Source organism: Osmerus eperlanus, chromosome 5 (assembly GCF_963692335.1).
Source record: "Osmerus eperlanus chromosome 5, fOsmEpe2.1, whole genome shotgun sequence".
Taxonomy (NCBI): Eukaryota; Metazoa; Chordata; class Actinopteri; order Osmeriformes; family Osmeridae; genus Osmerus; species Osmerus eperlanus.
Window position 1 is genome coordinate 15,091,228 of NC_085022.1, and position 23,066 is coordinate 15,114,293.

Consider the following 23,066-nt stretch of genomic DNA (forward strand, 5'->3'; position numbering starts at 1 on the left):
AGTCTCCATTCTGTGGGGCTCTTACATTTACATTTAGTCATTTAGCAGACGCTCTTATCCAGAGCGACTTACAGTAAGTACAGGGACATTCCCCCGAGGCAAGTAGGGTGAAGTGCCTTGCCCAAGGACACAACGTCATTCTGCACAGCCGGGAATTGAACCGGCAACCTTCTGATTAATAGCCCGATTCCCTAACCGCTCAGCCACCCGACTCCCAAGGTGCTCCTTAGGGTGTCTGACAGAGCCATGGGCAGCATCGGCCATGTGGCAGAGACAAGTTGTACAGAATGTGTTGCCATGTGTTGGTATGGGAGACCCCCGGGGAGAGAGGAGGAAGACTATTTGTGCGTGTGTGTCTGTGTGTGTGTGTGTGTGTGACTTGTGCTTGTGTGTATTTCGGGTTTTAAGCAGTCATGGGTATCCAATCTTATTTCACTCGTGTGTGTGCATTCTACATGTGTGAACCCTAAAAACAATAATTCATCCCCATGGCACATTCATTGATGACTTTCATACATTAGGCCTTCTTACATTGTTCTCGTCTTGCATGTGGTTGTGAATGTCTGTAGTAATGTGGTTGTGTCCCTCGACACTCTCTTTCCTTTCTCCTAGAATGTACACAAACGCAGACGTCTGTCCCTCGCCCATATCCACAACAGCGCTTATTTTTCTGACACAGCGACTTGAAGTAATGTGAATAATTACAGAGCTGTCGTTCCTGGGTATCGCTTGCTTTTCATTCCCTCTTTCCGTCCTCTCCGGCTCACTCTCCTTCCCCCTCCTCTCTCGCGCTCTCTTCCCCGCACTCTCTCTCTCTCTCCTGTTTTCTCTCTTCCTCCCACCCCCTTTATTTTCCCCTCTCTCTTTCTGTCTCTCCCTCTGTCTATCTCTCCCCCTTTATCTTATCTACACTAGGATGCACATAACACTTCACTGCTGATAGATTTGTCTGTCAACAACACACAACCCAGCCCCTCTGATTATTATCACACATTTTAAGGGCAGAGGGGGAAGGCAGACATCAAATCACGACGGCGTGACAACAAAAATATATAAATAACACAGAGTGTCCTGACAAAAAACACTTACCCCATAAGAAAAACGAAACCAGATGCGCCTTGATCCAGCAAGCGCGAAGTGTCGCCATAACTTTCGCTGCGCCGGAAATTAGACGAAGTCATCACACTTCGGTCTACTGAGACAGACAGCGCAAGGGGCCCGGGGGGAGCAGCTCCAGAATGAATTCCACATCACTTAGCTTAGCACACAGCTCGTCCACCAAAAAGTGCCATTGTGCTGACTACAATGTCCTCGCAGTGGGGTGGGCGTGAAAAAAAAAAAAAAAAGTAATCCTTGATGATTGTTCGGGTCTTTTTTGGAAACAAGGGCACTTGTTCCTTCAGAGACTAGTCCGACGCACCCGGCAGGATTCGGATTGTGGATTTGGTGGTGAACGTGGCCAAGCAGTTTGAACCGAAAGAAACTGACAAAAAAAAGAAGAAAAACGAGCTCAGCTCTTGAAAAAACGATTCATCGTGTGGTGTCCAGCGTGGTGATAAAGTTGGGTGTGATTTTCCCATGAGGCTGGGAGTTTTGAAGGTGATGCCACAAGCACTCTGGAGGCCTCCCCTACTGTTCACTCCTCATGGAAGCTGGCAGCGAGAGCAGCAGCTTGAATAGATTTTATTAGCAACTCGAGATTGAGTTTTAGTGCCATGAGGAATGAGAGAGGCGCTGTATAGGCATCTTCTATCAGAAGCCATCGCTTTCAGAAGAGTAATCATGTAACCAGACAAACGGCTGAATCAGCAGCACCCCTCTGGTCATACACCACCTCTGTGTGTTTGTTTGTGTGTGTCTGTGTGTGGGTGTGTGTTGTGTATTTCTTGTTTGTGTACCTGTGTATCGATAGTTTGCAGCCGGTGCAATATTGTACACAATACACGTCTATCTCTCACAAACCTCTTAAGATAGCAATGGCTTACGTGTGTAAAAGTACATTGTGTGTGTATGGGGGGGGGGGAGTTATTTTGTGTGTTGTGTGGGTGTATTATCTGTCTTTGCGAGCATGTGGGAGTTTGGTTAATATGTTTTCCGTGCGTTAGTCCTTTGCTGTGGAATTACAAGTTTGTCTGTGTCTGCATTTGAGAGTCTTGAGACTCTACTGTGCATATAAATTATATTACAAACAGTGTGTGTGATGGTGCATGTGTGCATTTGTGTGTGTGTGTCTGTGCATGTGTGTGTACAGCATGTGTGTGTGTGTGTGTGTGTGTGTGTGTGTGTGTGTGTGTGTGTGTGTGTGTGTGTGTGTGCGCATCCAGCCATGTGTTCCCCCACAAAGGATTCATTTAGACAGGAAACACTGTAACTAGAGAGAGCCTGCATTCAGTAAGCCCTCTCCGGGGCACACCTCCAATATCATGTGGAACGTTAATGGTGTTTGATTTGAGCATTGTGTTACTGCCGTCCTCCCTGCTCTCTTCACATCCTATGCAAGGAATATGTGTACAGTTTTGTCAGATTGCATAGTTCTGTAATACAACCACAAGCATATCCTCTGCTGTGTAGGCTAAATCTCGACCAATATGCAAGTCACTGTTCCACTGGAACATTCCAGTAGACAACAGCCTCAGTCTACCGTGGTCGCTTCCGTGTGGCCCAATATTATTGTTTCTTGTTGACGCCAAAAATACCATCATAGCATCCCAACATGACTAAGATCAAGACTATGACTACAGCCCACGTACAATACCCTGGAGGCTGTTCACTCATTCGCTCAGTCACAAACAGGATTAACCAGTTAGTGTACAAAAATACACTATCTTAACTGAGCTAAAAATATATGCCCCACTTGAACAGCACTATTTTATTTTGTATCATATGCAAAACAAACAGAGACATGGCAATAGACAGTAAGTATACCCTACCTATGCACGTTTTCCACTGTGAGCTTACTAAACTACTGACTCACTGAAGAGGCCAAAGTATTGTTCCAGGACAGGGTTTACCACGCAAGTACAGTACAACTCCCTAGGGCTGCGGAGATGCACTCGATACGTTACGTATAATAATGAAATTGTAGCGATGGCATGGCAGATGATACTGGCCAGCTGCATGGAAGAGAAAAGCAACTGCTCCTATGTCTGATAGTGTTGGCATACAGGGTTGAAAGAGTGGACGCGTAAGAGAGAGCGAGAAGGAGAAAAAGGAGGAAGAGAGAAAGAGGATGAGGAATAAAGTGCATATGAATTAATCAGATGAAGAAGAAAAAAAAGTGTTTGCGCTGGGGCGGGTCATGTAAGGCCACAGTCATTAACTGTAATTAATCGTGATGGTTAAAGATTTAACAGATATACTGACCTGGGGACAGAGTTGGCTGTATCCAATGTTCCGTTGTGCGGGGTGTTCCTGCCTGTGCTGACGCGTTCCTCTCTGTTGATCAGTGTACATGTTTATAGCCCCATCTTTTCACTGCTCATTTCCTCCCACAGAGAGTATGACCCTCTGTTAAAAGCAATCCAATAACGTAATTATGCCCCCAACCCCCCCCCCCCCTCCCCCCCCAACTGCCTTCAGGCATGTGAGACTGAATGAGACTAATCGATGATTTCGTAATTTTGTATGCGTGGATGTGTGTGTGTACTCTACATGGGGGGTGTGTATGCTTGTACTGAACTTGTGTGTGTGTGGGCGTGTATGTGTATGTATGTCTGGACTGTCGGTGTGTATGCTCACCTAATGCTGATTGTTTCAGATTGTTATTGTCTTCATCTTTGACCTCCCCCTAAAAAAGGGAATTTCAATTCAGTTTCACGCAACACAGTAGTGCAAATGGTTTGAAATGCCATCCAGTACTTTGTGAAACATGACTTTCACCTTACTGCCTTCAATACACCTGTACATCAACATTGAACCTTTATTTTAGCCTTCATAATATTTGACCTATATGGCTCTACTGAATAGACATTTAGACATTTAGTCATTTCAACAGTCAACAGTTGTGGAGATACACAACCAACAGTGTCACAATATTGTTGTGTGCTGCCTGAAAGATACTGTTGTTAATGGGCAGGGGTTCAGCTCCCCTCATCTGGAACATAGCTAGCAAGCATACAGTATATAGCATATCTAGCTAGTGGACTGTATATACTTATGGGCATCAAGCTTGTGCACATATAGTACGATATGTCGGTAGTGTAAATAGGTTCTGAAGTTAGTGTGTATAGAATATGTAGGTAGTGTAGATAGGATATATAGTTCTGTAGGTAGTGTAGAGTATTGTAGGATAAATTATGCGTACCAAGAGACAAAACAAGCTGTCAGTGTTGTCGATAGGACTATGAATATTTAATCTCAGCTGTGTGCTTTGTTGCACTTTGCCCTCCGTCCAGCTTGTTTACCCCATCTCTAAAGACGCTTAGCTACTACAGTTCTGTTGTCTACCATCTCACATATAAAAGTAAGTTAAAATTGTACAAATTTCCCTGACATACATTGGGAAAACATGAAAGCATTATATTGTATTTTATTTGGGCAGTTGGTTTCTACAGCACTATTTCCTAGCACTGTCTTTTGCACTCGACAAGTGTACTTGATTCTGATCATCGACAGATGAAAATAAATTTCCACAAAGCCCAGTTATTATTTATTCATATAACACATTTTGTGTGTGTTTTTCCCCTCCGTTGTGGAGACTGGCTTTTTGCCGGTTCTCTAAAGGCCCTCGTCTCGAGATTTGAAAACAGCATGAGAGCTAAGGGGAGGAGCTGCCTTTTGTCTGTGCCACATCGAGCACTGCTAAATGCACACCACTCAAAAACATTCTGTGAGGCATGCTTTGTATGTCTTTCTTTCTTTCCTTCTTTCTTTGAGAAAGTACAAATGGAAATGTCTTGTGCTCAGTCCTTTTTGCCAAACGTCTTCCCAAGGTAGCCATTAGCACCAAATAACTTTTACATTTATCTTTAAAGATGGCAAAGCCAGAGTTAATGTTTCTACAGCTGTAGGGGAATAAGAGGTATAAAAGGTTATTAGTGTAGTCAAGTCTTTGACTATCCGGGGTGTGGTGCCATGTGTATTTCACAGACATGTTAATGTCCTTGTATCATCTCACATTAAAATACTGTAGCTGAATTATGCTTACAGAGAAACCTTATAACAATACTTTTCATTAACAGAAAACATTACGGTATTAAAATATATATGATATCAAGAATATCATCCTTTTAGAGCTTTGAAATACACAAGTATCTAACGAATTTTAGATTTTTTTAATCTCTAATCTACTCACTACCTCTTGGACACAGCAGAGTACACTGGCAGAAAATTGAGGGATGATTTTTAGTTGGCCGAGGAGCATATCACTAGAATATGCAGTCGTGCATTGAAATCTCAAGGCTATTTACCTCCTGTCAAGAGACAGGTGGTATGAACTGGATATGCAAACGACAGGTCCGATTAGCATAATTTGTTAATTGGAAGAAAAATTACATATGCAGACATAAAAAGCGCAAATTAACCCCCGCCTCCCTTTTCAGCTGTCAGAGCGGCATCAGTCAAATGTAGACATAAGCTTGGCAGCCGGAGTGGCCCAGGCTGGTGTGTAATTACACATTTGTTAGTTTAAAGGCAGGCTAAATATTTAATTTCTTAATGAGCGAAAACACAAAGTCATTAGCCGAGCACCCAGTTTATGGCCCGATTTATTATGATGTGGCCTCGTCAGGCAGGCCTAGCCATCTGGGATTCTCCCTAGTTGAGGTCCAGGCTTGTCCGAGGCCTGGTCTAGCACATAAATGATCTGGTCAAATGATCCCTGTCCGCAAGCCGTTAAGTATATCATGTCGAGTTCATCGTTCATTAGTTTGTTTATCCAAAGGACAGGGTAGTCATCATTGTTGTATCCATTTAGTCTTGTTGCCAGATGAACAGACGCAGTTAAAATCTCTCACCACTTGTAGCTGTGAAACCAGTCCTACTGTGGAGCCAGAATCAATGGTTTCCCATCACCTTTGCAAAGACACAAAGAAAGTCCAGTGTTTTTTCTGCCTCATCCATGCTGTCGAAACCTGAATGATCCCATTGTGCTTGACTCATGTGGGGGAGCAAAACCCCTGATACATCTGCATGTCTCCTGGTGAAACCTTGCTGACTTGCTCAAATGCTACCAGCGTTTAAAGGTCATGAAGAGAGTAGGGGTTGTGGCAAGGCTTGTCCCCTCTCCACCATTAATGCTGAGCGACGGTGGCAATTACGTGAACTTCACACAACCTCTGCGTCCGACAGCTCCTCCTCCTACAGAGAAAGGATGAGTCCAGACACTGTCGACACACCGGTCCACCGTCTTATAACAACTCTAACTCCCTTTGAGTCTGCGAGGGCCTATCGAGTAGTCTTTCTACTGTTCTCTCATCTCATTTTTCTCCAGCAGATTGTAATTTGACTTAATTAATTTGAGCAGCTGCTTTTATCCATATTAACGGCTGTGAAGGGGGAGAGGGGAGAGGCGGATTGAACTGGAGACCTCTTGATCTGCAGTCAGTTCCTGTACCACTCAGCTGCCCACAGAGTATATTGCTACAAAGAAAGCCAGATGGACATGATAATGGAAAGTAAAGCAATTAGAGGAAAATGATATGACGATGAAGATTTTTCTGAAGATTGTTTGACTTCACTAACTTACTATAACTCTCTGAATACTATCCTGATAAGTCCTGTGCCTATAGTCCTGACAAGTCAAGTGCCAGTATGTTTGAACAATCGAGCTGGAGAATGGATTTTAGACAATAGCACTGAGAGAAATCTCATCATTGGCGGTGGCTGCACCTATCACAGTGAATACTCGCAGAAAGACCATGATACAATGACAAACAACTGTGTAATAGAGAAAAGAGTGATACAGACATAATTCATTCATTACATGTACTGCAGAGCGGTTTTCTTTTCATGTCACCTTGTACTGTATATCTCCACTTGATATCTTTATAAAAATGAGACACTGAGGCCAGCCAGTGCCAGACTCATACCATTATTAATGCCACGTTGATAGAATATGACAAAAGTTTGACGCTAGCCATAAACAATAAGGCTGCATGATGATGAGATATTAATGTAAATATATTCCGTCTTGTCAGACATGCTGTATACGTTCACCACTGATGCCACTGCTGGGATTATTCTTATTTCATCTTATCTCACAGTAGAAGACTGTCTGTAATTAGTTTGTCATTTATCTGATTTTCTAATTTAATTGAAACAGCAGTATCCCCCCGCACTTCATAGAAAGGGGGAAAACAAACGCACGTCTGTCCTGTAGAGGGGGGAACTAAATTTGCCCTTGTAAGTGATGTTTAATTGAAACGCCAGCATCTGTAATGAAGTTGTCCGTCAGGCTTATTGCCACACATCATTCAATATGATTGAGGATTTCATCTTCCCTGCATCGGTTAGCTGGTCTCGTTATCAAACACACAGGCACATTATCCCCCCGTAAGCCGGAGTCATTATTTGGTGAGACTCAACAACAGAGTCCATGTTGTTTTGCAAACAGGGATTTTGTCTCACCAAGTTCTAATGTCACTTTTCTTCAATAATAGAAACATCCATGTGTTATAAACAGCATAGAGTATCACACATGATTTACCAGGAATTGCTGTTACATTGTCCACCTTTTTGAAGGTAATAATACATTATTAATATTTTAAGAAAATGTCCTTGGTCAAAACATTTTGCAAGTGCACTTTGGAAATATTGCCTATTCCCTATTCCCATATTCGCATACCTTATCAGAGCATTACAAACCAGGAATTAGCTCAGATAATTAGCTGCCACAGCACCATAAGATTCTCAGATCACATCAGATTCTCCTGACGTGTAGTTAAACTCACAGCCAGAGCTAGTTTGGTATTATTTAAGGCCCAAAACATAAAAATCTAAAACTCAAGAGAACCCCGTCTAAGCTAAGCACGAAATCGAAAGATTAAAATGGACAATATATGAATACTTGACTTAATTTTCGCATGATTTCTCTTGCTCTCGAGTGTTGCTGTCTTTGACATGTAGGCGCCAGAGAACTGACAATGTCTAGACCTTAACCTATCCCAACGTTAGCTGGTAACTGTTAAAAGTCAACACCTCAGTCATGTCTATCACGCCTCCATCCTGTCAGACACTGGCTCTCTGGTTCAGCACCGGTACTATTCATTATGGCACCACAGACAAGTAATCAGTCTTTACTGCTGGAGCCAAATGTCTCCCACTTCAGAGTGATCTGTCACACCCACAGCTGCTATTAAATTGAATTAGATTTCATTTATAAGTTCCTATTAATTCAAAGTTGTCATGTCCACTAATTCAGGGCCAGTGTGACCAATGAGTTCACAGTCATTGCCTTAGCCTAGTTTTTTCCCTCCCTGTTTGTTGCCTTGAGGTATGTGCAATAAATAAAGAAAGAAAGAAAGAAAGTGGTGACAAATATTACAGTGGCATTTATTGGATGGTTCCAGAGATTGGAAGTCCACAGATGGACATCTCCTGCGTTTTTGTCAGTTTCAAATAACTTAGATAATAATAGGTGGGATGTCTGGAAACCCAAACTTTTTTCTGATGCACAACTTTGTGTTGAGAAAAAATCAAGGCCATTTACTAGTGAGTCCAGCTGAACACGAGTCAGCCTAGTCACATGTTTTATAAAGACCTGGGTGTTGAAATGCGTTTGGAAACGCGTGCATTGTTGAATACCACAGTTTTGTCTGCTGTTACAGTACACAAGGTGAAAAGAGTTTGCTTTCAATGCAGCGTTTCTACATTCATTGAGTTTACATTGTGATCTGGTATTTACTCAAAACCAGCTTGAAAAGAGCCAAGGACGAAGTTGCTGAATCCCAGGCAGTGTGACTCATTCCGAGATGTATTGACCTTTTTGCTTCTAGTTTCTGCACGGTGCAAGGACGGTGTTCTATCGAATTGTACAACCATGTCAGCATTTTTGTAGGACCATAGTGCAAAACTATAGGGCTAACCTTAACCTTGGTGTGCTCATGTGCAGTAAGCCCTGAAAGGAAAATCAAATGGCTAGGATAAAATGTTCATGAACATATACACCACATTTCCACTAAAACAACTACAAACAACCAACAAACCAAAGATAATAACCCAAATTCTCCTCCCCTCGACGGTCAGCGCTGGAGAAGGTGGGCAGGGACTCGACCTATGAGCAGGAGGGGAAGGTGCAGTTTGTGATGGACGCGGTGTACGCCATGGCCCACGCCCTCCACCGCATGCACCGCGAGCTGTGCTCCGGGTACCCCGGGCTGTGCCCCCGCATGGCCAACATTGATGGGAAGGAGCTGCTCAGCCACATCCGGGCTGTCAACTTCAACGGTAAGTCCGGTCATATTTATTTCTGTAGCACATTTGCAAACAACCGAGGTTTAACCAGAGTGATGTAAACATTTTTTTTGGGGGGGGGGTGCATAGGACCCTCTCTACAAAATCATCAAACACAATCGCCTTGATAATGGCGATGGATATTGTCATGTTTTTCAACATTCAAATATTTTTTTAACATTTTCATCGTCATCCGACCTTCCCTAATAAGGTTAGGAACTATAGCACTTCAGTTACACTTGCACTCTTTATTATTTATACACATACAAGGCCTTTTTTTCAGTTGACCGATGAGCGATCTTTATCTTTTAGGAGGAAAATCCCTGTGTAGCTTTTACTCTTGACCCCAATAATGGCATGCATTCCTCTTTTTATCACTCTTCTTAAGTCTCTCTTCACTTTCATCCATTTCTGCCCCCATCCCAACTCCCCCAAGGTCTGACACTTCTGCCCTCTTTGACTCTTTCGTTTCAATTATTCCATTTATCCCTTCTTTCCCTCCTGCCTTCCTCCCTGCATCTTATCCCAGTATCCCTTGCTTCTCTTTACTTTCTTCTTTCATCTTACTCCATTTTCTCTCGTGCCATTTACACACCTCTCCTCCTCACTGCTCTCCTGAGTCCTGGGTAGCGAAAAAACCATCATCATTCACACTATCACATCTGACCACGTTTCTGAGAACTATTTCTGTTCTCGATTTCATTCTAAGTAGTCTTTGTCTGCTAATGTTCACTATTTCCTGAATTACCTACTCTCTAGGCATTTTTAAACAACCAATCACCACAACGTATTGAAGTACTAAGAACTGTCCTTTGAATAATGTGCTTTGGCTTCTGTACTCTGTAATGGATAACATGAAAACATGGCAGACATGAGTCTTGCCTGGGCAGCTCATCTTTTGAAGCTGGGCCACATTCTCTTGGAGTAGGTATCAGACTAGCGTTAGCAAAAATACACTTTGAAAAGTGTTGAGGACAGAAGCGAATCGTGCTTTCAGATGAATTTGGGTTCTGCTGTATTTTAATTGCCACTCGCTGGGACTAAAGGAAAAGGCAGGGCTTTGATATCTGGTATTTCTGAGAATATGAAATCAGTTTAAATGTTTAATTCCCAATACTGTTGCAGCTGTTGGGTAGATGTTGTTGATTAGGAACCAATGGGATATAGACTGAAAGCACAGTTCTAGCAAAGAGTCAGTCGTTGAGTTGACTGTTTCATTTTAAAACACTTATCTGTTTTTAAACCAATTACAGGTGAACAGATATTTATCCGTCATCATGGATAAAATCTTTAAGAACACCATCATCTTAGCGATAGTCTATTGTAGCATATGTGATTTCAAATAATATCTAACCCCAAAAAGTCTCCAATAAATAAAATGCTACATTAATTATTTGTCAAATTGTGTATAGCGTTTTGAGATAAAACCTGATATAGTCAAAATTTTTGTGTTTGTATGACCCAACCATTCGGTATTTCCACACCGCAAACATTCTACTGTTTTCTCTACCTCTTGAAACTAGCAACAACCAGCCAGCCCAACTGCTTCAACCAGGAATTATCACAATACTTTATCATCTTTTGCGAAACACGGGCAAAGAAAATGAGAAACGTATGAGTCCTGCCTTCAGCTCCCTTCATCTCTCTTCTCTTGGCCCCGCGTGCTTCTCCTTGATCTACCTTGAAATGTTTAATACTTCAGGCAGGAGAGTTACCACCACGGAATCCACCTCACCCTGAACAGAAAAGTCGATTTGAATAATTCTCCTATCTGCGTCTCAAGCAAGGGGCACTGTAGGAGATACAAAGCCGAGGGAAACAGGTGCACTTGCTGGGCTTAGCCAGGCAAACATGCAGAATTGGTAAAGCTTCACTTGGTTGATTTTTCCACATCTTGCAGACCTCGAAGGGATTCCTCTCTCTTCTAGGCATGGGGAAATGTGGAGCAGTCCTGTGTTATTTTGGGAGGGAATCAGGGCTGATGGTGGATTAGCAAAGAATACCTCACCACAGGCCTGATATAGAAGATAGCAAATGGCAAGACACACTTGCTGAAACAAAATCCTATTTTTGGTCGTTGATGACAGATCACACATGCATACATTTGCAAAACTTCAGGCTAAATGTTTAGCCTAAATCATTCAGACAAACAAATTCCAAAGTGAAATCAAGCGTGATTGTGTTCTTGTGTGTTGCTCTTATGGTGTCTGTTATTGTGGGTGTGTTTGCTCTTATAGGCTGCACATGTGCTCCACACTTGATAACCCTTTGCTAGGGGTACAGTACACTGTAAAACATCTGTAACACATGCATGCTTCAAGATGTGTGTGGGCATATCAGAGCTGGGCCTGCACGCTCTGTGTGTGTGCCCCTCGACTGGCACAATCATGCTTGATTGAGCCTGCAGCAGAGCCTTAGCATAATCCACACATATCACACATGAACATCACAAGTGTGTGTGTGTGGCTGGGGGGGGGGGGTGCGTGAATGAGTGAGTGTGTGCCACACACTGGTTTTCTGAGAACAGGGCCCAGGGGTTACCCATAAATCGGAGTTTGAAATGTAGCAAATCAGACGTCCAGCTTCAAGCAGCGCTCTGACAGTGACTGTGACCGAGGCCGCAGGACAATCGCCAGCTCAAGCATGATTCCACTCGCCCCAGTGGCCGCTTGCATACGCTTATTTTTAGATTAGCGTTGCACGGCTAATGGAGACTGAGCATAAACAGCTCCAATTGCCCCTAATGCTAACATTTGCTATGATAAGCCCTTCTGCACCAAGTCCCCTTGTCCGTGCATCTTGTTTTGAATACGATTACTAGAGCGTGGAAGAATAGAACAGGCCGTCAGGGGGATGTTTCAGATTACTTTGGACAGGGACAGTTAACAACAAGGGTGATGAAAAGCAGTCCTATTGCCATTTTTGTTCTACCGTTATGCAGCCCATATGGGAGATGTCATGTCTGAACTTTTCGTGGTCCTATAAGAGGCAAGGAAGCACGCATGTGTGACTGAATGTGTGATAGGATGTGTTACTGAATTAATGAATACATGAAAAAAAAGGGAAGGCCGAACAAAAACGTGCAACAAACAAAATACCCAAGGTGGAGAATCTTTCTAATACCTTGCACAGGCCGACAGTGTGAAATATGATGAATAACCTATAACTCTCCCTGACTCTAACAAGCCAGGGAGCAATCAATGCGAGAAGATGATTCCAATGAGTCAGAAATCCCCCCCCCCCATGCCATTCCTCAGACCTAATACTGCCTGTCAGTGTCTTAAAGGACAGCTCTAGGCCTAGAACTGTAACATTGCAATGGGGTTGAAGAGGTTAGACCTCATGGCTACAAGCACTTTTACCTGATTTGCCTTGCAGCAGGACTGGCATTGGAAACTTGACCCCACGTCACCACCTGGCACCCCAAGCAGCAAATGGCAGTTGAGGATCTATGAGCAGTGTTCGTGCAGTTTGCCCTGCCGATAGACCGTGAAATGAAATATAGGTGGGGGGTTTGGCACCGTTAAAGTAAATACCTGGGTATGTGGCTCCTGGAAGTCAGAGCAGTCTTCGATACAAACTGTTTTTTTTTTTGCACTGTTATACCTCCAGGCTAGCTGGCTAGCTAGTACCTTTACCCATGGTGTCCACTATTGTTGTCACAAGGACACAGACACACAGTGGTTGCCATGGAGCTTTCAAATCCAAATGGCTGGGATGCTCAGTACTCAACACATGGTTTAGAGAAGGACCTTTTGTAGACTCTCCTTCAAATAATCAATGGAATTTCACCTTAAAACTGAACTGAAAGTAACTGGGAGGCTTCTTTAAACGTTCCACTGTAGGTGTGTTGAAACGCATTCCATTTGATCACTACAGCGCTTCCTGTAGGATACTGCAGACATTAACAGTTATATTGAAATGTATCTCACAATATGTAGACTAAATATTTGTTGGTATGGATTACCTGAGAAACGATACACCTATTGTGAAATATAACCCAATCAGTAACCTTGTTGTCATGCAACAATGTGAGTTCACTCTCGGGAGTGAACATGTGGAAGTATACATTCACTGCAGTGCATCAGTAGAGTATCAGTGAGATTGTTCTTGTCCTAAATACCATCTGCTGGATGTCAGAATGTGTTCCAGTACACCAGGGGCATTGGATATGTTTTTAAATGTGTGTGGGACAGCGCCTTTCTTTTTTTTTTACTGAGGATGCAGCCTTTAAATGTAATTTTCCTTTTAAAAAGTGGCGGGACATGTATAATGAAACCTATGCCTCTACTATACAGTTAACTGTAGAGGCATCTCAAAAACAAAGTTTATTATAAGATTATAAGACAATAAGCTTGTTCATGAAACTCTAACAACCCACTTATTCTCTTTCTTTTATCCCCCAAAATATACCTGTCTATAATCCCTGTTCCTGCTCACTATATGCAAAACAGACATTGAATTATTCACAAATTTCCCAAGGCAGAAGTAGTGATGACTTGCTTAATCTAAGGCCCAAATCAAGGTTGATCTTGAATATACTGCAGTATCCTTGTATCCAGGCTGTTAATCATTCACCACTAACCTTAATTTAACAAGCGTCCATGAATTTCATTGAAGATTAGGTGGCAGATGTCAGAACCTTGTGTGTGTGTGTGTGTGTGTGTGTGTGTGTGTGTGTGTGTGTGTGTGTGTGTGTGTGTGTGTGTGTGTGTGTGTGTGTGTGTGTGTGTGTGTGTGTGTGTGTGTGTGTGTGTGTGTGTGTGTGTGTGTGTGTGTGTGTGTGTGTGTGCGTGCGTGCGTGCGTGTGGGTGGGGTTGGAAAATGGAGAGACCATTTCACTGACTCTCTCTTTGATGTGCATGTCCCTCAAGTTTCAAGGTTGAGGATTGTTATATGAAAACAGCAAAGTACCTGGTTTCAGGTTCTCTGTAGGATAAGGAAAAACATGAGCTAGACAACCAAACCTTGTTGTACGCTTCGAGCTCCAGGTCTTAGGACTTGGGTCAGCATTTTTGTTTCTGCTTGTTTATTTGCTATTGCAAAGTTACTCATTTTGAAAGCCTCTTCACCACATCTCTCCTTATACAGAGCTTTACTATATTTTGCGAAAGTGTGAGTTTCCATTTTGTTAATAGTTTTGCTGTCAGATTAGATTATTAAGATTTCACCCAGAGCACCGAGTTCCCATCACAGAGTGCTAATATGGAATCTTTTCAAGGCTCGACACAAGCGCTTTCTTTTCTTTCTTTTTTTCATGGCTCTCTCCCCTCGCACCCAAATCTTATCATTTATCAAGACAGATATAGCAAGCTGGTTATAGAAAGCCCTACTTTTATCTCTACTTGGATGTGCTAGCAGGGGAGAACCAGATCGTCATCCCAAGGCCGCTTGGCTTCCCTGATTCATCGCTGTGCGCTTGATTTGTGATGCATGTATTCACCTTATAGAGAAGCAGGGCTTAGACATAATCAAAACTAGCACCCACTCACAAATGATAAATTACTGTGGGCGTGCACTCCTTCATTAAGAAAGACCTTTCCTTTTAAATTCCAACTCTGAAGGAAAGTACTTTGAATGTGGCTCACATAATTGGAGTCTAAAGAGTGGGTCAACATGTGATTATGTCCAGGATTGGTTCAATCAAGGCACCACATCACAGCCTCATCATCCTGAGAATGACTCCCACAATGGGAAAACATGTTTGTTAAAGTTGCAATCAAGGAGCAATGATTGGGAGAGCAAACTGTCTAAGGTAGTCAGGAGAAGGATTAAATAAGGTTGTGGAGTTCTACTGTGTGACAAACTGGCAGTTTGAAATAGCCCTGTGATCATTTGTCTACTGCAAATCATGTTTGTACTATATTCAGGCCCATATCCCTTCATGCTCATATCCCTGGGACTGTGGTCTGTTTCCTACAGCACCTGTGTCTGCACTTGTACTTAGTGTCCAGAATATGAGGTTTGTACTAGCTAACAACTGTTTACCCACAACCTTCTGGCCCCTTTGGCTCTTCTGGAATCAGCAGGAACAGATGAGTGCAACTTTAATAATGGACATGTTTTTAAAGTTCACAAATGACTGTAGGAACTGTGTTTGTGAAAACAAAATGGCTACAGTGCCAACATGAAATACAAGTCACTGCAGAGCGCCAAACTTCCTTGTCTGTCTAATTAAGACCCCAGAGTGCAGCTGTGAAAGTCAGATAGATGTGGTGGCGTGTAAGGCCCTGCAGTTGGAACTATTCTTCACGTTTAATTTGCAGCTCTTAGTCTCATTGCGAACCAAAGGGAGGGGTTTCATAGGCGCTAAGACAGGGGCAAAGTGTTTGAACGGATCAATTTATCAACGAAGGACACAGAAAGAGAAACGGCTGTGGGTGGTGTTTTGAGAGGTGACTCACATCTCTTTATCTTATATTCAAGGCCTCGGCATGTATTGATTTTGCTCCAATTTCTCCTGAGATATACATTTTGACATATATCTCGTTTATATACCATGCCCTCCTCCTTTCACACTGGATTAAGGTAAGTATTTTTACGGACACTGTGTGAGAGATCATTTGGGAGCTTCTCGTGGAAACTGATGAGAGGTCTTTTACTCAGTCTGAGGGACGTTTTGTCTGTATCTGTGGCAAAGTCCCAGAACGACGTAATATACATGCCAGGGAAATGAAAATGAATAACCAAAAACAATACAGTCCATCCTCTCCGTGGAGGTACAACATATGTCAAACTGTCTGCTTTATGTTTGCTTTTTACTTATCATTGTAGTTTTTCTCCGATTTCCTGTCCTTACAGGAAGTGCTAGCACCCCTGTGGTATTCAACGAGAATGGGGATGCTCCGGGACGCTACGACATTTTCCAGTACCAAATGAACAGGTCGACGGCAGAGTACAAGGTCATAGGTCACTGGACAGATCAGCTTCATCTAAACGTGAGCACAACCCACCAACTTCTAGCTTTGTTTTTCACCTTGATTAAATGAAGGTGAAGAAAATATACAATTACGTTATGATGCATGATGAAATCTGGTCATTCAAGATTGAAGATTAGGATCATGTCAGGGTCATCATTTCCATAATAATTTCCCTCCCCTCCCCCCTCCCCCTCCCTGTCCTCTCTCTCCTCCCAGCTGGAGACCATGCAATGGACGAGCGGCGACCCGTCCGTGCCCGCCTCCGTGTGCAGCCTGCCGTGTCGGACGGGCGAGAGGAAGAAGGTGGTGAAGGGCGTGCCGTGCTGCTGGCACTGCGAGCGCTGCGAGGGCTACCACTTCCAGGCCAGCGAGTTCCTCTGCGAGCTGTGCCCGTACGAGCGGCGCCCCGACCAGAACCGCACGGGCTGCCAGCCCATCCCCATCATCAAGCTGGAGTGGCACTCGCCCTGGGCCGTGGTGCCCGTGTTCATCTCCGTCCTGGGCATCCTCGCCACCACCTTCACCATCGTCACCTTCGTCCGCTACCATGACACGCCCATCGTCCGCGCCTCGGGCCGCGAGATGAGCTACGTGCTGCTGACGGGCATCTTCCTGTGCTACGCCATCACCTTCCCCATGATCGCCGCGCCCGACGTGGCCGTGTGCTCCTTCCGCCGGATCTTCCTGGGGCTGGGCATGTGCTTCAGCTACGCGGCGCTGCTCACCAAGACCAACCGCATCCACCGCATCTTCGAGCAGGGGAAGAAGGCGGTGACGGCGCCGCGCTTCATCTCGCCGGCGTCGCAGCTCGTCATCACCTTCTCGCTCATCTCCGCGCAGCTGCTGGGCGTGTTCGTGTGGTTCGCGGCCGACCCGCCCCACACGGTGGTGGACTACGGCGAGCAGCGGACGCAGGACCCGGCGGTGGCGCGCGGCGTGCTCAAGTGCGACATCTCGGACCTGTCGCTCATCTGCTCGCTGGGCTACTCCATCCTGCTGATGGTCACGTGTACTGTTTACGCCATCAAGACCCGGGGCGTGCCAGAGACCTTCAACGAGGCCAAGCCCATTGGATTTACTATGTATACGACCTGTATCATTTGGTTAGCTTTTATACCGATCTTCTTCGGGACGGCACAATCAGCGGAGAGGGTGAGTGACCTTGTTTGTTTGTGTCCGTGTTAAAGCAATACCGAGGCTTACTTGCAATTGAGGTGGATGTTTCTCGTTTATCGAAGTGGCGGTTTCTAACATCCTTCGTTTCGCAAGAGGCTTGAGGAGGCTCGCTATATTTGCTGCGCCATACACAAAGGTTTTTCAATACAGTCTAGGGGGCGCCATGGTAGCTAACCGGATAAGTGCACATACCAGGCCTTACCGCAGCAGCCTGGATTTCAATTCGGCCATGGCCCTTTGCTGCATGTTTTCTTCCTCTCCCTGCCTTTCCTGTCACAAGTCACTTAAAAACTGTCCAATAAAGCATGAAAAATGCCAAAGAAATATTTCTTTAAAATACGGTCTTGTAAGCAGTGGCTTGTAATGAATGGCCTACCTCAACTCAGGTCTGGCTTGTTCTCTGATGTGACAGCATAACTGCTAGTCAGGTTCGCGAAATGATTGTGGTGCAGGTGTGAGATTAGCACACAGACACATAATCACACTACCGTGAGGTGGTTTGCTAATTTGAGTCTGAACAGGGATTTTGAGAAAAAGATCCCGTCAACTGTTTTTCATGTGAGGTGTAGTGGGACTCTTAATGGGATTTATGTCACCTTTGGATTTCAGTTCTGTTGTATTTTTTGGGGTCTCTGAGGAAGAGAAAAGAGGAAGGTGGTTGGATTCTCTGGCATGTTCTTTTATAATGGGCTTCACTGTCTTGGAGTATGTATGTGTGTGTGTGTGTGTGTGTGTGCTGATGTGCCAACTCAAACACTAGTACAACATTCTGACATTTCACAATTACATTTACATTTAGTCATTTAGCAGACGCTCTTATCCAGAGCGACTTCCAGTAAGTACAGGGACATTCCCCCCGAGGCAAGTAGGGTGAAGTGCCTTGCCCAAGGACACAACGTCATTTTGCACAGCCGGGAATCGAACCAGTAACCTTCAGATTACGAGCAAGACTCCCTAACCGCTCAGCCACCTGACTCCTCAGACAATTAAGCACTGCATATTGCCATGGATGCATTCAATGGTATGTTCAACGTTACACAAGATTTTAAAAGATAGATGGTTGCCAAATTCTTGCAGGGAGGCCTGCAATTGAAGATCCCTCTGTATTTGTGAGTCCATTAAATTGATGAGCTGAGGATGTAGACGGATGTAGAAGCTCTCATTAACACAATATCTGTATTTACATGTAGTCATTTTAGCAGACGCTCTTATCCAGAGCGACTTACAGTAAGTACAGGGACATTCCCCCCGAGGCAAGTAGGGTGAAGTGCCTTGCCCAAGGACACAACGTCATTTGACACGGCCGGGAATCGAACTGGCAACCTTCTGATTACTAGCCCGCTTCCCTAACCGCTCAGCCACCTGACTCCCAGGTGGCTGAGCGGGACTATCTGCTGTCACTTAGCTGAAATACTTTAGAATGTTGAGAAACAGTGGTCCAAAACTGTGTACTGCATTTATTAAGCAGGCAATACCTATGGATTGCTGGATACATGTCCAGTGCACATATGAATCGGACTTCTTATGTGAGCTTACATCCATATACAGTAGGTCTGCAATATATGGAAAAAGGTGAAAGTTGACTTTGAGCGTCTGTTTAAATATTTTAAGATGAAGTTAGAAAGGCCTGTTAGAAGAGAAAAGAACGCTTTACAATATCTCACATTTTCCCTCCTTTCCTGTCTGTTTTGTAGACAGACAACAAGCTGGTAAACTCAGAAGGGTTTCACCTCTCTCCACAAGTACTTCACACTTCATGCTTTTCATGTTGACCCCAGAGCTTGCGTCTAGCCCCTTTCAGAGACTTTGTAGTTGGTATTATTAGGATTTATGTTGTCTCCAAGGTCACAGTTGTTGTCAACCATAATTGCCCTTGTACGGGGGGTCCTATCAAGCAATGCATGACTAATCAGTTCGTATGAGATTTTTTTTTGGACACCATGCTAACCACAAGCTGCCTGTTTTGAATCCCGATAGAGTGCAATGCTAAGCTAATTATAGACTACCCACAGTGGAGCACAGAATAAATAAACAAAATGAGTGCTCGATAGATCTCTCACTTGTAAAACACAGTTAGGTTAAAGCAAGGTTTACGCCAGCTGGTGTTTCTAGCTCATTAGTTTTAGCTTCTTGTGTCTCAGGTATTTTGAAGTATCTGCTACTCTGCAGTCTTTCAAACAACTCACATGGGTTCCCTACAGTATATACATTTCATATTATATCTTCAATTGTTTTCAGTAGGAAATTAACATTAACAAACATTGTTTTGTCATACAGACCTAATTAATTGCCACTGGGAAGAACATTTTTGTGTAAGTAATTATAGGAGTTTGAGGGACTTTTTATTTTCTTAGTATCCACTATACAGTATGTTATGTTACTATTGTATGCAAATGTGTGGAGGGTTGTTTTCTATTGCATGCTTAACCTTGAACACAACAACAAAGACGTTGTCAACAACAGCATTGAGGGCCAGCCCAGCTCGCACAGTGGCCGGATCTTAGTCCAGCTCTAATTGTACACAGATGGCTAACCTAGGCTATTTGAATTGCTAATGTATGCAGTCCACATTGCACGTCTGGTGTGGGAACCAGGTAGATCTCCAGAAGCCCGGCGGGTCGTCATGGAAAGTTCAACTCCCCCCAAAAGAACAAATCTTACTTGGAATGTGATCACAAGCAGGTAATAGGCCTGAAAGTGCAGATGTTTTCTTGCTGTGCGGCACATGTCCGATTCCATGGGGCTGGGGCTATTCCGTCCTATTGAGCCAACACGTCATATGGATAAGTCTCTCGTGAGAGGGAATTATGTAGTCATCTTTTAGCCACCTGTGAACAATAACAGTTTGCCGCGACTGCGGTGAGAAACATGACTAACGCCAAGGGCTTGTTTATTATTCATTGAAAATATGTTGTGTCTGCTTGGCTCTCGAATGAGAAACACAGCTATGGTCAAAGCTATTGACTTTTCCGTCACCCTACTTAAGAAATGGATGCTCCAATTCCATCCCAATCCAAACATATGCTAATAGTACGACGCAATGAATATAACCGCAGCTCAGAAAAATCAATGAATGGCTGGAATTGTACACTGTTCAATTCTCACTCTCCCAAATGACTAACACATACATATTTACATACACACACATACACACACATACATATTTATACACACAAACGCACACACACACACACAGCTTGAATTAGGCCTACCATCCGCTAGTCCAAGCTGTTGCTGCAAACCCAATGTGTCAAACTCACCATTTACCAGTGGACCGATAGCAGATTGTTTTGCCACAAGACAGAATAGCTGTCAAATTCTCAAACGGTCTGCAGCCCCGTATTAATCTTTGCAGAATTACTCTGCTCTCTAACGCCCCATGAAAGATCCCCACAGCAGGCATCATTTGGTAAAGACCTGCAAACAACACACATCAACAATCCTGTCCTCCTGAAAAATTAAACTCAAATACCCATGTCCAGAAGGCTGGTCAAAATCACCTGATGAAAGGTTTTCCCAAAAACTGACTTTTGTTTTGAAAAACTTTGGCCCCACCAATAGAGTTAGGAGTATTCATTCAAATATTTGCCATACTCGTCTACTCACATACGTCACACAGTACTTCCACTTCTCTGTTTTCCATCCGTGCAACCCTTTTCAGCCTTGTTGTAATGGCTGTTAACACATGGTACGACCCAAAATACCCGATGTCCAGTTTGCTCTGTGTGACTCAGTCCAGTTAGACTTGTCTTGTTTAGTCTGCATTTAAGCCTCCCAAGCTGGCTATTGCCTTCAGTGGTTTAACTGAAGCCCAACTCTATCACTGATTGTCAGGCCTGGATTCAAAGCAAGAGCGTAATGGCGAAGAGAATTAGAATACAGTTATCACATACAGTCATTATGTATTATCGAGAATATGTTTGAGCAGTGACCTGTTTCTCCAGGGTGGATGTCTCCATAACCATCAGCTCCACTTCCAGCTAACTTCAGCTCCCTTATTTACTGGTAGGATCGGCCCATTCAGGGTTTTCCCCAGAGAACATGACTAATCTCCTAAACTGCTAGTACTGAATATACTCCTCTGGGAGATCCGTCAACATCCCGAACAGCCTAGGTAGGCTGATGCGCAGCAAACTGTCAGGAATAATCAGGGCAGTTATTGCTGTGCCATTGTCAGCGGTTCTCTGTTGCAAAGCACCTCTTCACCACTGATTGCCTTATTACGTGGACAAGAGGTGGTGTGATTACCGATGGCAGGAAGCTGATGTCCTCTTCCTTGTTGTTCTTGTCTTTGAAGTCCGATACAGCCTCATTGCACAGCTTTCCAGGCTGCACTGTTTGGTAGGTATGTTTGGCGTGCGAGGGTGTTTGAGCTTGTTTTTTGGGGCTGGTACTTGAACTTCTGAGAGTAGTGAGAGCTGAAGGTAAAGTTTCGATTGAACGCCCATACCCGTGGCTGATCCTTCCCTCTGCAGACGAACAATATGTTGCCCATCCTGTGACCCACGGGTACACAGAGAAAATAGGAACGGAGCTTAAATGATAGCTATGGATGGTAGTAATAAAATTGCGGTTCATATCGACTTTCTTCATGTCGAAGGTGAATGAAAGCCACGCAGCCGAGCGAGGCTAATCGTCCACTTTGATAGATTTGGAAAATAGCTGTGAAATAAATGTAAGGGGGAAAAGGAACGCATCATATTTGTCAACGTATACAAATATCAAAGACTTGCTCAGTTGAAGTCTATCAAACCCTTATGAAGATAAGGTCAGCTGTAGTAGTTTGAGTGCTGCAATACTGGACTGAGATATCGTGAACAAATAGTCTTTGAAGTTTAAAAGGAGGCTTAACGAGTCAAAATGACAGACAGTATCTGACCTGAAAAAGTCGAACTTGTTTTCCATCTGCCCGTCAAACCCTGTTCAAAGACCGTCTGACACACTGCAGAAGTAGTAGTAGCCTGCACAATGACGGTGAATTTGAAAGAGCAAATATGTGAGCTGGCTCGCGACTGGACATAAAGACATACATTATATGAAGCACTGAGACAGACTCGCGAGAGAGAAGGTAAGCCGAAGGTTTTTAATAGCACCTTTTGGTGTAAAACAAAAACAGTACTAAGGAAACTGACAAATCTATGTTGAGTGTTTCTTCGGTCTTCAAGTCTCTTAGCCTCTGGCCCTCCTGGCTCAATCGTTAGGGTTCTTCTCTCCTTACGGCGAGTCTGTGTAGCATAAAACATGTCCACATCCACCACCATATCACCCCTTTTTGTCCCGTCTTGTACTCTCCAGGAGTGGGGTAGATGAGCAACAGGTGTGCCTCGTTGAGGCTCTCTTTCCCAGCCCAGGAGTAAAGGAGGGCCAACGGGCTGCCAGGCCCATGGCTGACAAGGCCCCCTTGTCACAATTATCAATACCTCCTCCTATGTCGCCATGGTTATTGCTGTTGTACAAAATCAGAAGTAGTTGTCAACGTATTTAACCACAAAATATTTTGTCGCTGACCTGCCTTCTAGTGGACATAGGTTTTTAACATTAATGTTGACATGAAGATAGCTTTCGTGTACATACGTACAC

At 43.9% G+C, this 23,066-nt stretch overlaps 1 protein-coding gene across 3 annotated transcripts in view; it reads left to right on the top strand.

The window, feature by feature from the left end:
• LOC134021251 (metabotropic glutamate receptor 8-like) overlaps positions 1–23,066 on the top strand; it is a 91,118-nt gene that overhangs the window by 63,919 nt on the left and 4,133 nt on the right. For all 3 annotated transcript variants that reach the window (XM_062461886.1, XM_062461884.1, XM_062461887.1), the window contains exons 7-9: positions 9,184–9,384; positions 16,192–16,328; positions 16,527–17,462. In XM_062461886.1, the coding sequence (XP_062317870.1) occupies positions 9,184–9,384; positions 16,192–16,328; positions 16,527–17,462 (1,274 nt within the window). The remainder of the gene's footprint in view (positions 1–9,183; positions 9,385–16,191; positions 16,329–16,526; positions 17,463–23,066) is intronic.